Genomic DNA, 14,384 nt, shown 5'->3' with positions numbered 1-14,384 from the left:
CCCCTTGCCCCTCTCCATCAGCGTCACATTAGCTGAATGATAGAGAAAAACTGAGGGAGAAGAGAAGCACTAATACTAGTCAGTACCAGTTTGCAAAAGTATTTGCTTTGGAAGAATAAATCACCTCTAACGTTAGGTGTCCTACTTGGACTTGTGGATGTTGCTGCATTATGTAAAACAATTAGAGTAGTTTTTACATTTTAGAATGGGGTGGCAGTATGGATGTAAACTCCCTTCTACAATCGGTGGCATCAGAGGAAAGTGTAGGATCATTTCAAAAACTTTTAGATGGACATCTTAGCTAGCACAATATACAGGTATATGGGAAGTGGTAGAGACATAAATACATACAAACAGCCACACCAGTTGAACTGGATGGACCCGAACAACCTATGTAACTAAGTTAGCTAACGCATACTGACACTGCTAAATTGGTATGGGCATTTAAAGTGGAGTTCCACCCAAAAGTGGAACTTCCGCTCATTTGCTTTCTCCCCCCCTCCGGTGCCGCATTTGGCACTTTTCGGGGGGAGGGGGGGAACGGGTACCTGTTTTTGACAGGTACCCGTTCCCCACTTCTGAGAGACTGCACCGCGGCGCTGTCCCTCGGAAGTTTGCCCCCCTCCTTCTTCCCCCGCCGCCGAGCCAATCCAAATGCGCAGCTTCACTGCCGGGTCCCCCCCCCCCCCGGCAATGGCGGCGGCAGCACCCAACAGCCGATGGAAACATCGGCAGCACCCGACAGCCGATGGAAACTGTGTCGACATCGCTAGACTCCAGGACAGGTAAGTGTCCTAATATTAAAAGTCAGCAGCTACAGTATGTGTTGCTGCTGACTTTCAATTTTTGGAGGGGGAGGCTTGAACACTGCTTTAAGCATCAAAAACCTACAGTCACAAAAGGGTTAAAAGCTACATGTTCATGGAAAGAGATTACAAACAAAATCATTACTACAAAGTGTGAAGAAAGGGGTACATACTATTTGTTCTGATGACAAGCGCAGGGACTTGCGATAAGACGTAGTACTTCCATGACTTAGTTTCTCCACAGGAGCAGGCTCAATTTTTATCTGCTTCAGCTCCATTGAATCTTCATCACTTGAAGAATTGTCCTCAGCAGACGGTCTATGAAATTGTACAACGCAAGAATCACCATACATTCATAATGCATCCATTATACTGGCATTGAACAAGGCGTAAGCTCATGCTTTAAATCAATGACTAAGTAGGACTAGGGGCCACACAACATCCTGCCATATTCTCTTCAGCGGTTTCATGCTACATTGAGTATAACCCATGTGTAAACAGACATATATTCCCGTGTGCACTATTAAACGTATTTAAATACCCTGAAGAAACAAGTCAGTGTAGACGGAATTATTAAAAGTAAGATAAAAAACACAGGCTTATAAAAACTGCAGAAGTGGAGGGAAGTGGAGCCCACAGCATTCTGCAGGATTTTATTCCTAATTTTTTTCTGGTAGCAAAGATACCTTGCAACATAGCAGTCCTGAGTTGAGATCTTACCATCACTGACCGGTGTATGGATTGTGTAAACATTATACACTTACATTGTCCTGGTTCTTTGGCTACATGTCCATTTCAGGACACAAGACTAAAAAGGGTATGCATAGCCATTTTTTAAGTTTTAGATAGCATAAGAAAGATCTAAAACCCCTCTCAGGTTATACTGTATTTTACGGTTTATCTCCTGCTGGGGAGATTTCATTCACTCTCCCCAGTATTGGGGAAATTCCATCTTGGATAGCTGTTCTCAGAATATCTGTCACCTTTGGAAGATCTCCACTTCCCTCCCCCCCCCCCTAAAATGTGGGATCTCCCTTTACTTTCTGTTTTGGGGACAATGATCCCAGGACAACAAAAGGGGTGAATCTCTCTAACTGGATATAAATCTGTCAGAGGATCTAACCATTCCCCACTCTATCCAAGACTGAAATGTTTTGCCTTTACATACACTTAGCATCTGCTTTCTCAATAATAAGTGTTAGCTCTATATAAACCTATTGGAAATTCTGATATCTTGAGTAACAAAGAAGCTTGCTCCATATCACAGACGTAAATTACGCTGGTATTTTCAGCCAGCAGGTCAGGAAATCAGCACCATACAGGTGAGCATTTACATAAACTATTCACTTTCCTCTATTGTTCCACTTTATTCATTATATTGGAGGTCTTCTTTTAGGCTGATCTCAGGGAAAACTAAAAGCATTCCATTGCAGCAGAACTGCTTCTGCAATGCAAGAGTCCGTACAGCCTCTCCTCTTCTGCACCCCAGCAGTCTAAAGTCCTCTGATGTCATATAGACTGATGGAGGACCGCAGCCCTGCACTGGATGTGAGGATACTGAGGGACAGTCCACTGTCACAGCAGAGGGGAATGCCGTTTGCTAGGGGAGTGGAGGATCGTAAAAGTACTCCTACTGTCCCCTAGACCAGGGGTCTCCAAACATTCTAAACAAAGGGCCAGTTTACTGACTTTCAGACTATAGGGGGGCTGGACTGTGGCCAGTGGGAGTAGAAATTGCCCTATTTTTAGTGCCAGCGGGAGTAGAAAATGCCCTATTTTTGGTGCCAGTGGGAGGAAACCTGGGCCCCACCGTTGGTGCCAGTGGGAGGAAACCTGGGCCCCACCGTTGGTGCCAGTGGGAGGAATAATGCTCCATTGTTGGTATCAGCGACAGGAATTATGCCACATTGTTGGTGTCAGTGGATAGAATAAAAAAAGTGTAAAGATCTATCAGTGCAACAATATAGTGACACATATACTATAGTGTCTGGCTGCTAACACTAATTGTGTTCCCACGCCACAATAAAAATCAATGAATAACCGAAAAGTTTAGCGCCACACGTTTTGGTTATTCAGTGGATAGAATAGTACCCCAAGCGCCAGATAAAAGCAAGCAAAAGGGCCCTATCTGGCCTCCAGGGGCAAGTTTGGAGACCCTAGACTAAATCAGTTGCAATGTGAGGGCAACCCATGTGTAAGGGAGTTGAGCTTTAAAAGCCTTTCCCATGTACTTTTCTTATCTGCATTTCTCTTTATCAATGAGGATTTTCTTCCCCAACAGAGCTAAGCATTGGTTACTGAAACTAAGCTCAATCCTCTAACTGCCCCCTGTCCAAAGAAATGTTCTTTTTCAGCTGGAAAGGAGGTGGTAAGGTTGATCTCCAGGGAATAATATGTGGCTAGAGATATCAAGATCATATATTGGCCAATTCCTGTGATTAAATTATGATGCACCTGATCATTGGTAACTTTAAAGTTTAACTAAAGGCAACATTTTTTTTTTTTAATATAGTGCAGAGGGGTTAAACGCTTGCCAGTTTTCAATGTGGTCTGTGCCCCTGTTAGGAAGATTCACCCCCTCTATTTGTCCTGTTTAACATTATCTTTGAAAGTGAACATAAAAGAAAACCCCAAATTTTGTGCTATCCCTAAAATAGTATTAGAGGGGAAATCTTCCAATGGAGACATTAGTTCTGGTGACCTGGGGGGGTCCCCCAAAGAATTCCTTTAAACTTGCAGGGATTTCCTCTCACTTCCTATTTGGCTACAGGACAGGAAGTGAAGGGAAATCTCTGCAGTGGGAAAGAACGCTTCCTTACTCTATCCAAGATTAAAAAAAAAAAAAAGTTTGCTTATAGTTCTACTTTAAAATACCACACTCCTAAAATTGGTATTACAATACAGATACCAGGAGGCAACTAAAAAGAAGCTTTTTTGACCAACAATGATAAAAGCAGGCAACTTGTGGTACATGGTTCTAGGCAGGACTCTCACTTTTAAAAGTGACAAGATCATCAAGAGGGTTTCCTCTTGCCAGGCATAATTGATTAAATGCATTTCTGGAAATGTAAATCCATACATGTATACACATGTACATACATACATTTTTATCTGGTGCTTTAAAAGTATTTTCTGTTGTTCACAAACTTTCTAATGTATTTTTTTCTTTTAATTTAAAAAAGTGCATACTTTAAAACTATATTTCCTCAACAACTTAAAACGTTACCCCGAAACTTCATATTCCTGATATGTGCCTGCTGTACCATGTACTTCTATGAGAAAGTATCCTGTTCTCTTTGTATTGCTTCCTTTATGTGAAATCCCCGGTGTTTCTGCTAGTCCCTCTGCTTTCCTATTAAAAACTGACCACACAAAGCAGGAGAGTACAGCATGCTCAGTTCTCTAGCTATGCTGGGAACTGACCCTTTTCTCCAATGATCGGACTTGTCCTGACACCATCCCCCGCTGCACAGCTGTTCACTGGGAAGCTCAGTGTGCTGCTGCTTCTCCTCCCTCCAGCTCTTATGCAGCTGAGAACAGAGGGAATGTGATCACTTATAAAAAAAAATGCAAATTAAAAAAAAGGCGTTTACATATTTTTTTACATCTATACACAAAAGTTTTGCCTTTCATTTCTATTTTAAACTGATTGGGTTGTTTTACAAGGGGATCGTTTTATAACCACTTTAAAGCAGTGGCTCTGTATAGTAGATGATAAACCTGTGTGAGATGTAATGAGCAATTTAAAAAGGGACAAAACATGTACATAAAAATACAAGGAGACATATTTAACAATCTGTATGCACCTCTGTTGCCCTGAGACATGTACAATTACTAGCTGATGTGCTCCATAAAATGTATTTTGTATTCTTGATTTATGATACAGAGGTGAACAGCTCAGTCCATCATCACATTGCAGTCAAACACTTCTGCTTATTTATGGGTACTTGTTAAATTATGACAGAAAACGTAAGAGTGGGAGCATAACGTAAGGCATGAAATATCTTTCATTTTAATGTTTATTTCCTTTAGAACTATGTGTCACAGATGGTAACTAGAATCTGGATGTCACAAAAAGTCACACGTAGCATAGATTAAGTAAGCAAACACAAAAGTTCAAGTGGGCAATGTAGCAGCAGAAACTAAACAGAAAAGTCTGGATCACCACAGGCTGTTCCTGAGAAGCTGAGAGGTCAAAGCTGTTAGCAGCTACAAATGACACTGTCACAAAGTTTACAGTTTATTCATGGTTACATGTATTTAGGGAGAAGCAATGGTGGCCTAAGTTGGAAGGAAAAGCTGAGGCTGCATTCCCTTTTTTTTTTCTTAAAGGGGATCCCCCACAAAAAAAACCTCATAGGTTTGGCTTTACTGGTGTGAGTCTGTATTAGAACAGCTACCGATTGACGCAATCTTTACTTCATGTGCTAGGGAGCCTGGTTCAAAGAATTTTCTCCAACAGTTACTCCCCCACAGAACAAGCTTTCATGGGGACTTTATGAATACAGAAGATTTTAGGTCTCTCCCAAGATAAGAGAATGTAACAACTCTATGGATATAGTTGTTACCAACTGAAGAGTTAAGGGCAGTATGAGCATATGGACCTGTTTCAGTTTGCCAGCAGTTTGAAGCTGATAAGAGGTCTTAAGAACAGTGGTAGCTGGTGTTCCATGAACCATGGGCCCTCAGACCATACCAGGCCGCACACCATACACCCCCGTGCCCTGAGCCCACACTTTTCTTTAGCCTATTGGAGTCTCTGGCTCTAATCACATGCTAAAAAAAAAAAAAACACATTGAAATCAATGCGTCCGGCGCCCTGAATATAGATTAGGGGGGCCGGACGCCTGGATAGGGGGTTCTGGCGCCACTGCTTAAGAAATGCGAACCATAAAATGCCTTCTAAAGCTAGGTACACGGATTGAAATGTGTCCAGTTTATCAGAATTTCTATCCGTGTGTAGCCCTCCAGGTTCTAAAGAATTAGATCATTCAATTGGCTTCTGTGGAACAGGACTGCTGGAAAACCTTGTTCACTCAGTGGCTGCAGCACTGAACAGTGTATTCCGATAGCAGAGAGTCTATTGCTTATGTGGATGTAGTAATCGGGCAGTTTTTTTTTTTTTTTTTCAGCCCTCTAGCTGAATTAAAAAAAAAAAAAACTGACAGCATGTACCCAGCGTTAAAGTGGAACTCAATGTAAAAAGCTAACCATACATGTTAAAATGAATGGTTAACCACTTCCATACCGGGCCATAGTAAAATGATGCCGGCAGGAAGGGCTCCTCTATCCGGGCGGCCGTCATATGACGTCTGCCCGTTCTCGCCGCTACTGCGTGCCAATCAGGGATGAGGCTCGTCCCTCGGACAGAGCCCATCCCCGATCAAGGTAAACAGCCAATGAAATTGGAAAAAAAAAATCGGATTTTTGTTAGATCTTACCGTAAAATCCTTTTCTCTTAGCTCATTGACAGACGTAGTCTTCTTGATTCACAAGAACTGGGTTATGTTGTCTCCGCAGGAGTAGGACTAGGCAGAAAGAAAAAACATTCTGGCTCCACCTTAGGGGCAGTCCCTGAGGGTATATCCTCCCTCTCTCTGCTACAAGGCATCAGTTCTGTCACAAAGCAGCAACAGAGAATTTAACCCAACCCAACTCAATGATAGAGGGGCGGGTACTACGTCTGTCAATGAGCTAAGAGAAAAGGATTTTACGGTAAGATCTTACAAAAATCCGATTTTCTCTGTCGCTCATTGACAGACGTAGTCTTCTTGATTCACAAGAACTGGGACATCCAGAAGCAGTGCCACAAATGAGGGGTGGGATTGACCGAAATCAAAATCCAATCTAGAAGGCCCAACCGGTGCCAAACTAGAAGTTTTAAAGGCTCATTATAAACAAAGAATGAGACTCAAATGAAAATTTCCAACGGAAAAAAACCCTCGAGGCAGACCACTGGTCTCCTCAAATGGCGGCCTGCAAAACCTTGTGGCCAAACGAGGCATCAGACGATGCCATTACATCAACTTTATAATGTTTTGTAAAGGTATGCACCGACGACCAGGTAGCCGCCTTGCACACCTGGACCACTGACGCCTGATGGCGAAAGGCCCATGACGCACTAAGTGCCCGAGTGGAGTGCGCCTTAACAGGGAACGGGGGCTCCCGACCCTTAATAGAATAAGCCTGTACCACCGTCTGTCTGATCCATTTGGAAATAGTCGCGGCAGATGCAGGCAACCCCTTTTTGGGTCCATCCGGGATCACAAAAAGTGAATCCGTCTTGCGAAACGAGTCTGTCGTTTTCAAGTATACCCTGATCGCCCGGACCACATCCAAGGAGTGTAAAGCAAACTCCAGAGGATGACTGGGCTTAGGACACAGGGAAGGTAATACAATTTCTTCATTCAGATGAAATTCTGAAACCACTTTTGGTAGGAAGGATGGATTCGGACGAAGAACCACCTTATCTCTATGAACCACCAGATATGGGGAACGACAAGATAAAGCGGCCAGTTCTGACACCCTGCGTGCAGAAGTGATAGCCACCAAGAAGGCCACCTTCTGGGACAACGTAGGTAGAGGAATCTCCCTAATATCTTCAAAGGGAGGTTTCTGAAGAACCGACAATACTAAAATTAAGATCCCAGGGTGGTAACGGCGCGCGCACTGGCGGAGCCAGATGTCGCACCCCCTGGATGAAATTCCGCACCAAGGAATGAGTAGCCAAAGGCTTCTGAAAGAAGATAGCTAATGCTGAGACCTGACCCTTGATAGTGCTCAAGGCCAGTTTCTGCTCAACCCCTTGTTGCAGAAAAGCTAATATTCGACTAACCGAATAAGACCGTGGACGGAACCCCAGAGGTTCACACCATGCAATGTAGGACTTCCATGTACGATGATAAATCTTTCTGGAAGTCGCTTTCCTTGCTTTAACTAGAGTAGGAATAACTGAAGCTGACAATCCCTTGTCCTTCAGCACCTGGGTCTCAATAGCCAGGCCGTTAAAGCCAGCGATCGTAAAGCAGGATGGAAGATCGGTCCCTGAGACAGTAGGTCCTCCCTGAGAGGAAGTCTCCACGGGACGTCCGCCACCAGTCTGACCACGTCGGCGTACCAAGCTCGGCGAGGCCAGTCCGGAGCTACCAGGATTACTGGAATTCCTTCCTCCTCTATCCTGCGAAGAAGTCTTGGCAGTAACCCGAGAGGAGGGAAGGCATACATTAGCTGGTATTGCCCCCACGGGGCGATCAGTGCGTCTGTGGTCTCTGCTAGAGGATCGCGGGAGCGAGCCCCGAATCTCTGTACTTTCCTGTTGAATCGTGATGCCAACAGATCCACATCCGGGGTGCCCCACCGTAGGCACAACTGGTGGAAAACTTCTGGATGGAGGGACCATTCCCCCTGATCCAGAGTCTGAAGGCTGAGATAATCTGCCTGCCAATTCTCCACCCCCGGAATGAACACCGCAGAGATAGCTGGAACAAATCGTTCCGCCCAGCAAAGAATGCAAGCCACTTCTTTGGCCGCTCGGACACTCTTGGTGCCCCCCTGGTGATTGACATAAGCCACGGCCGTGGCGTTGTCCGACTGGATCCGAACCGGGCTGCCCTGGAGCTGCTCGGTCCAGTGAATCAGACAAAGTCTGATCGCTCTCAGTTCCAATACATTTATCGGCAACCTGGATTCTTCCAGGGACCAAAGTCCCTGGACAGATAACTGATTGAGAATTCCTCCCCATCCGGATAGACTGGCATCCGTGGTCACTATCGTCCAATATATTGGCAGAAATGACTTTCCCTGGCTGAGCATCGGAGACCGAAGCCACCAGACCAGAGACTCTCTGGTCTGTTTGCTCAATCAGATCCGATTGTCCAAGGATTCCGATTCCATCTGAGAAGAATCTTTAGCTGAAGAATTCGGGTATGGGACTGGGCAAATGGGAATGCTTCGAAGGAAGCCACCATCAACCCCAGAACCCTCATGCAAGTTCGAAGAGAAGACCAGCTGTTGGATAGTAACAACTGGACTGCCGATTGAATCTTCCGGAGTTTCCCTACCGGAAGGAAAACTCTTGACCTGACTGTGTCTAGAATTAGACCCAGATATTCGAGCCTCTGGGTGGGAACCAGAAATGACTTTTGCTGGTTCACCAGCCACCCGAATTCCTGTAAAGAAATTATAGTAATTTCTATGTTTTGTAGCAGGGTCTGAGGAGACTCTGCATGAAGCAGGAGATCGTCTAGGTAACCTAGAATCGATATGCCTCTTTGGCGCAGTAGTGCCAACATTGGGGCCAACACCGTCGTGAAGACCCGAGGAGCCGTGGCGAGACCGAAAGGTAACGCCACAAACTGATAGTGGTTCTCTTCTACGGAAAAGCGTAGAAACCGCTGATGTCCTGCGAAAATGGGAATGTGAAGATAGGCGTCCTTGATGTCTATGGACGCTAGGACATCCCCTGGATGCAGGAAGGCTGCTACTGTGCGAATGGATTCCATCTTGAATTTCCTTATGTTGAGAAAGGAATTGAGTGCCCTTAAGTCCAGAATTGGACGCACTTTGCCCTCTTTCCTGGGTATTGTAAATAGGTTTGAATAAAACCCTTGAAAACGTTCTGTCCAAGGAACGTGGACTACCACTCCTTGTTGTAGTAAATCCGTGAGTGCTCTCCGCAGATCTTCTAAACGATCCGGGGATAGTCGGATATTGGAAGGAAAGAATAGCGCCGGTGGGAGAGATCGAAACTCGATCTTGTACCCTGACCTTATGACTTCGCAAACCCACTTGTCCGGGATTCTGGAAAGCCATGGATCCGGGAACCGGCGAAGACGTCCCCCCACCCCAATTATGGGTGGGGCGCACCTTCAGGCTTTGGACGATTTATCTTCAGGTCTGGAGGGGGCGGGCTTTTGCTTGCCCGACCAACGTCCCCTGAAGCCTCCTGAAGGAGCTTTGGAGGACTTAATTTTTTCACCCGCGGGACGAAAAAACTTTTTGTGAGCAGAGAAAGAAGGCCCTCGTCTTTGACAAGTTCCTTTACCCTTAACATTTTGCGGTAAAAAGGTGCTCTTTCCACCCGTGAGATCCTTAATGATCTCATCTAAGTTGGCTCCAAATAGACGCTCTCCTAAAAAGGGGATATTAGCCAATGCTTTTTTGGAACCTTGGTCGGCTAACCAACCTTTTAGCCACAGTGTACGCCTGAGAACCACTGCTGAAACTGATGCTCGCGCCAATAATGGAGTGGCGTCTAACGCCGCATCACACACAAACTGTAACCCCTGTATCATTTGTTCCAACAAATCTGATACCGCCTGAGGGACCTCTTCTAAGTCCCGGCGTAACCACTTGGTCCATTCAGTTACAGTCTGCGAAACCAGACCAATAGCAATTATTGGTCTGAAAGCTGATTCAATCAAGGAAAACATGGTGCGAGACATAGCTTCTATCTTGCGATCCACTGGATCTTTAAAAGATGGAGCGTCTTCTAAAGGAATAACCGTGGCTTTATTCAATCTAGCAATTGGTGAATCCACCACAGGTGGTTCTGTCCATTTCTTAATGAGGGTTTCCTCAAACGGATAACGCCTGTTAATGCGTTTAGAAATAGCAGAGGTGCGTTTTGGCAGACTCCATTCTTCTTTGATTGGATTGCCAAAACATTTGGGCAATGGAAAAACCTTCGCCACTTTGATGCGTTTTTTAGTCCCAAAAGGGATTTCAGTTTCAGCTATTTCCGACGGAATACCCTCTAATCTTAAGGTTTCTTGAACAGATACAATTACCAACGCTTCCTCTCGGGCTATGGCTGATGCCGAAACATCCTCCTCACTGTCTGAAGAGACAGTACCCGAGACACCAATCCCAGATGAAGTACCTGCAACTGCAGAAATAGGCTCAGATTCTGAATCCGAAGTTTCAGATAATAAGGGGTTAGGCGGGGGTCGCTTTCTTGCGCCCTGTCCCTGACAAGCCACTTCCACCCGGGACACAAAAGTTTCCATAATAGCTGACAATGATTCAACCGTCAGTGGGGTGCTGGAGGATCCTGCAGACACCTCGAGGGGATCCGGTGGAGATACATGAGTGGCAGGGTCCATGTTAATTCAGGACACCTCTGCCAGAAAAAACAAAAAACTTTTTTTTTTTTTTTTTAAATAAAAAAATACCTCTTTTTTTTTTTTTTTTTATGTGTCTCCCCCTAGCGCAATAGCGCCCCTCAGAGTACCTGCTTCTCGATCCCCACAGAGAGAGAGAGAGGGACCCCCAAGGCTCACCACCCGATGCAGAGAATTTTCCAACCAACTGCAGTCAGTGTCTGTCTTTTACAGACTGGAAAGAGCTGTGTTCGTTTTCCCGGGTAGAAGGACGTGGCTCCGCCCCCTGTGTACGCCTTCCGGCGTTCCCAGCTCTCCACGAGGTAGCTGGGCTCATCAAACATGGCCGCCCCCATACGGGAGACAATAGACTCCAAAAACATGGCGGCCGGCGTGACCTGAGGACATTCATGCACCCAGTCTACGGCAAAATGGCGGCGGACTGCCGAAATCGGTTTTCCCAGCACATCCACCTGCATCTCTGCTAAGTGGCGGTTTATCGATCTGCACGAGGTACACTACAATTAAGGTAGGATTATACCTCCTATGTCTGCTGTAATACTACAGTCTGCTGGGTAGAGTGTTAGCTCTCAAACCAAGTCCACTTCCCACCAAACACATACTGTATTTACAAGGGGGACTTTTAGTGTCAGATATATACTGACCATGTTTGGAGGGGCCCATAATTCATACTGCCTCATAACGAGGAAAAAAAGGGAAAGTTTACTCACCATACCGAACCGACAGGCACCCTCTCTTCACAATACCCTCTCCACCGGGGTGGGGGGTTGTGGACCACTCCGGACGCCTCGACTCTCTGGTTCCTGGTGTCCAAGCGAGACTTTTAACTCGCAAGGTCAGTCCCTCCAATGGGACTCCGTCGCGGCCGACCCAGCGCGGAGCTCTGGTCTGCACGCGCTCGTAGGCAGAAACAGGGGGGGACCACTGGATCTCAACATCCAGCCCGTCGCCCGGCCCCGCATACTTACTTGAATGTGTCGCGGCCGACCAAGCGCAATGCATGCGCACGCTCGTAGGCCGGCTGGGGTGACCACTAGTGTCGCCCAGTCCGCTTGAAGATCTCACAGGAAAAAAACACTGGAGAAAACTACCTAAAAAATATTTTTTCTAAAGAAAAAATCTTGCCAGGACCAAAAAGATCCCAGCAAGGAACTTAGGTCCTTACTCCTGACTAGACAGAAAAAAACTGATGCCTTGTAGCAGAGAGAGGGAGGATATACCCTCAGGGACTGCCCCTAAGGTGGAGCCAGAACGTTTTTTCTTTCTGCCTAGTCCTGCTCCTGCGGAGACAACATAACCCAGTTCTTGTGAATCAAGAAGACTACGTCTGTCAATAAGCGACAGAGAAAGGCAGTCTTTGAATGGTAACCACACCAAGCGAGCGATCCCTGTGGTTATTAGGCAGAAGTGCAGTTGCTCTGCACAGCACCTGGAAGAATGCGGCCATCACTGTAGTTGCCCAGTGATTTACAGCTTCTACATAGGCTGATCAGGTATCACATATGCATACTTGCATTGTGCCAAGCTGGCCCGATCTGGCAAAATATTATGGCCACTGGCAGGTAAATTAAAGATCAATTACCTTATGACAATGGCATCTGAAAGTGGGTTGGAGATATTAGGGCAGCAACTGAATATATTGTCCCTAAAGTTGATGTGTTGAAAGCAGAAAAAAAATGGACAAGCATAAGGATTAGAGCGACTTGATAAGGGCCAAATTGTAATATCCCGACGACTGGGTCAGAGCATCTAAAAAACTGCAGCACTTGTGGGATTTTCCCAGTCTGCAGTGGTCAGGACCTACCAAAAGTGGTCCAAGGAAGAAATACCGGTGAACAGAGAATGCATTAAGGTAAAAAAAAAAAGTGTAAGCCTTTACAGCCACTGTAAAAAATTGCTACGAATGGCTTGCGGCCAGCTACCACAAAATACCTTCAGAGGTCACATGGAGTCCTTACCTTGACACGTTATGGTGGGTGGTCATAATCTTATGGTTGATCTGTGTATTATATACCTGGAGTTCAGCTTTAATACACAAGACAAGAGTCTATTGATTGTGAAAAGACTGTCTCTCTCTTTTATTCCTCAATGGTGCTATGTAGGTTATCTCTCTTGATGCCGTCAAAACAGACTTGCAGAAGCTCAGAGGACAGGAATATAGGAATAGATGCAGATTTATTGATCTATATAGGCAGGTGTGGGCAGATCTGGGCTAAACACTGTCCCATTTTGGGAGTCACAATTTTTCATCCACAGTACTGAAAGTTGAATCCCTTCCAATTTGCATTAGTATTTTTAGTAGCAGTCATGTATGGTTACAGGCTGACATGGGGGCATATACTGACCCTATATGGTACTTAAGAAGGCAAAAGCTAAGTGTAACACAAAACAGGTGTAAACAGCATGTGTTAACATTGGGTCACTGTTTTATTCCTGTAACAAGTGCCTTGTCTCAGGTGCATGGAAGGCCTCCAGGCATGAGTCTGAAAGGGAGCCAATGGAAAGTAAAAGCCAATTAAAGGCTCTTTTATGCGACAGTGTTAGCTTAATCACTCCAAACGGGGCAATGAGGAAAAGCAGCTTCCCTGTTCTGTTTGCTTTTTCTGTCATAACTACATATCTATTGAATAGGTCATGATGACTTGGCTTCTAAAGAAAAAAAAAAAAATATCAACGCTATTTTTACAGATTTCTTACTGTGCTGAAAAGATTTGAAGATGGAAATTACCAAGGCGAACATGAATGATGTCATTCATTATAAAAAGCTGAGAAGAAATAATAGGCCTCATGCTTCAAGATACAACTGACAGCTGAGTGTACTACTTCCTAGCATCCAATCAGATTCAAAATATTAGATCTCTGCCATTCATCTGCACAGGATGGAATCCGATTTCCAGCTCTAAAGCAGCACAGTTCTTTTAAATAAAAAAATTGTATTTTAAAGTTTTTTTAAAAGACATGATGGGTGGAAGGAAGTAGTGTATAATTAATTTGTTACCACTTGCCTACATGGCACTTTAACCCAGCTCCTTCCCAGGCCAGTTTTCAGCGTTGTCACACTTTGAATGAAGATTGCAAGGTCATGCAACACTGTACCCAAATTAAATTTTAATATTTTTTGTTCACACAAATAGAGCTTTCTTTTAGAGGTATTTAATCACCGCTGGGATTTTTATTTTTTGCTAAATTAAAAAAAAAAAAAAGACTGAAAATTTTGAAAAAAATAAATAAATAAATAAAACAACTTAATGGTTTGTTACAAAATTTTGCAAACAGGTAAATTTTCTCGTTCACTGATGTGCGCTGATAAGGCAGCACTGATAGGCGCCAATAATAGGCAGCATTGATAGGCGACAATCATGAAGAGGCACTGATTGGCAGCACCAGTAGGCACTATTGGGACAGCACTGATAATCAGGACACTCATAATAAGTGCCCAGATTATCAGTGTAGATGT

At 44.8% G+C, this 14,384-nt stretch overlaps 1 protein-coding gene across 3 annotated transcripts in view; it reads right to left on the bottom strand.

The window, feature by feature from the left end:
* LPIN2 (lipin 2) overlaps nucleotides 1-14,384 on the bottom strand; it is a 222,958-nt gene that overhangs the window by 35,835 nt on the left and 172,739 nt on the right. For all 3 annotated transcript variants that reach the window (XM_082258203.1, XM_082258202.1, XM_082258201.1), the window contains exon 14: nucleotides 980-1,124. In XM_082258203.1, the coding sequence (XP_082114329.1) occupies nucleotides 980-1,124 (145 nt within the window). The remainder of the gene's footprint in view (nucleotides 1-979; nucleotides 1,125-14,384) is intronic.

The sequence above is a fragment of the Pelophylax lessonae genome (genome assembly GCF_965119305.1).
Source record: "Pelophylax lessonae genome assembly, chromosome: 5".
Lineage (NCBI taxonomy): Eukaryota > Metazoa > Chordata > Amphibia > Anura > Ranidae > Pelophylax > Pelophylax lessonae.
The sequence above is the reverse complement of the archived record's forward strand: the minus strand, read 5'-3'. Positions and strand labels throughout refer to the sequence as shown.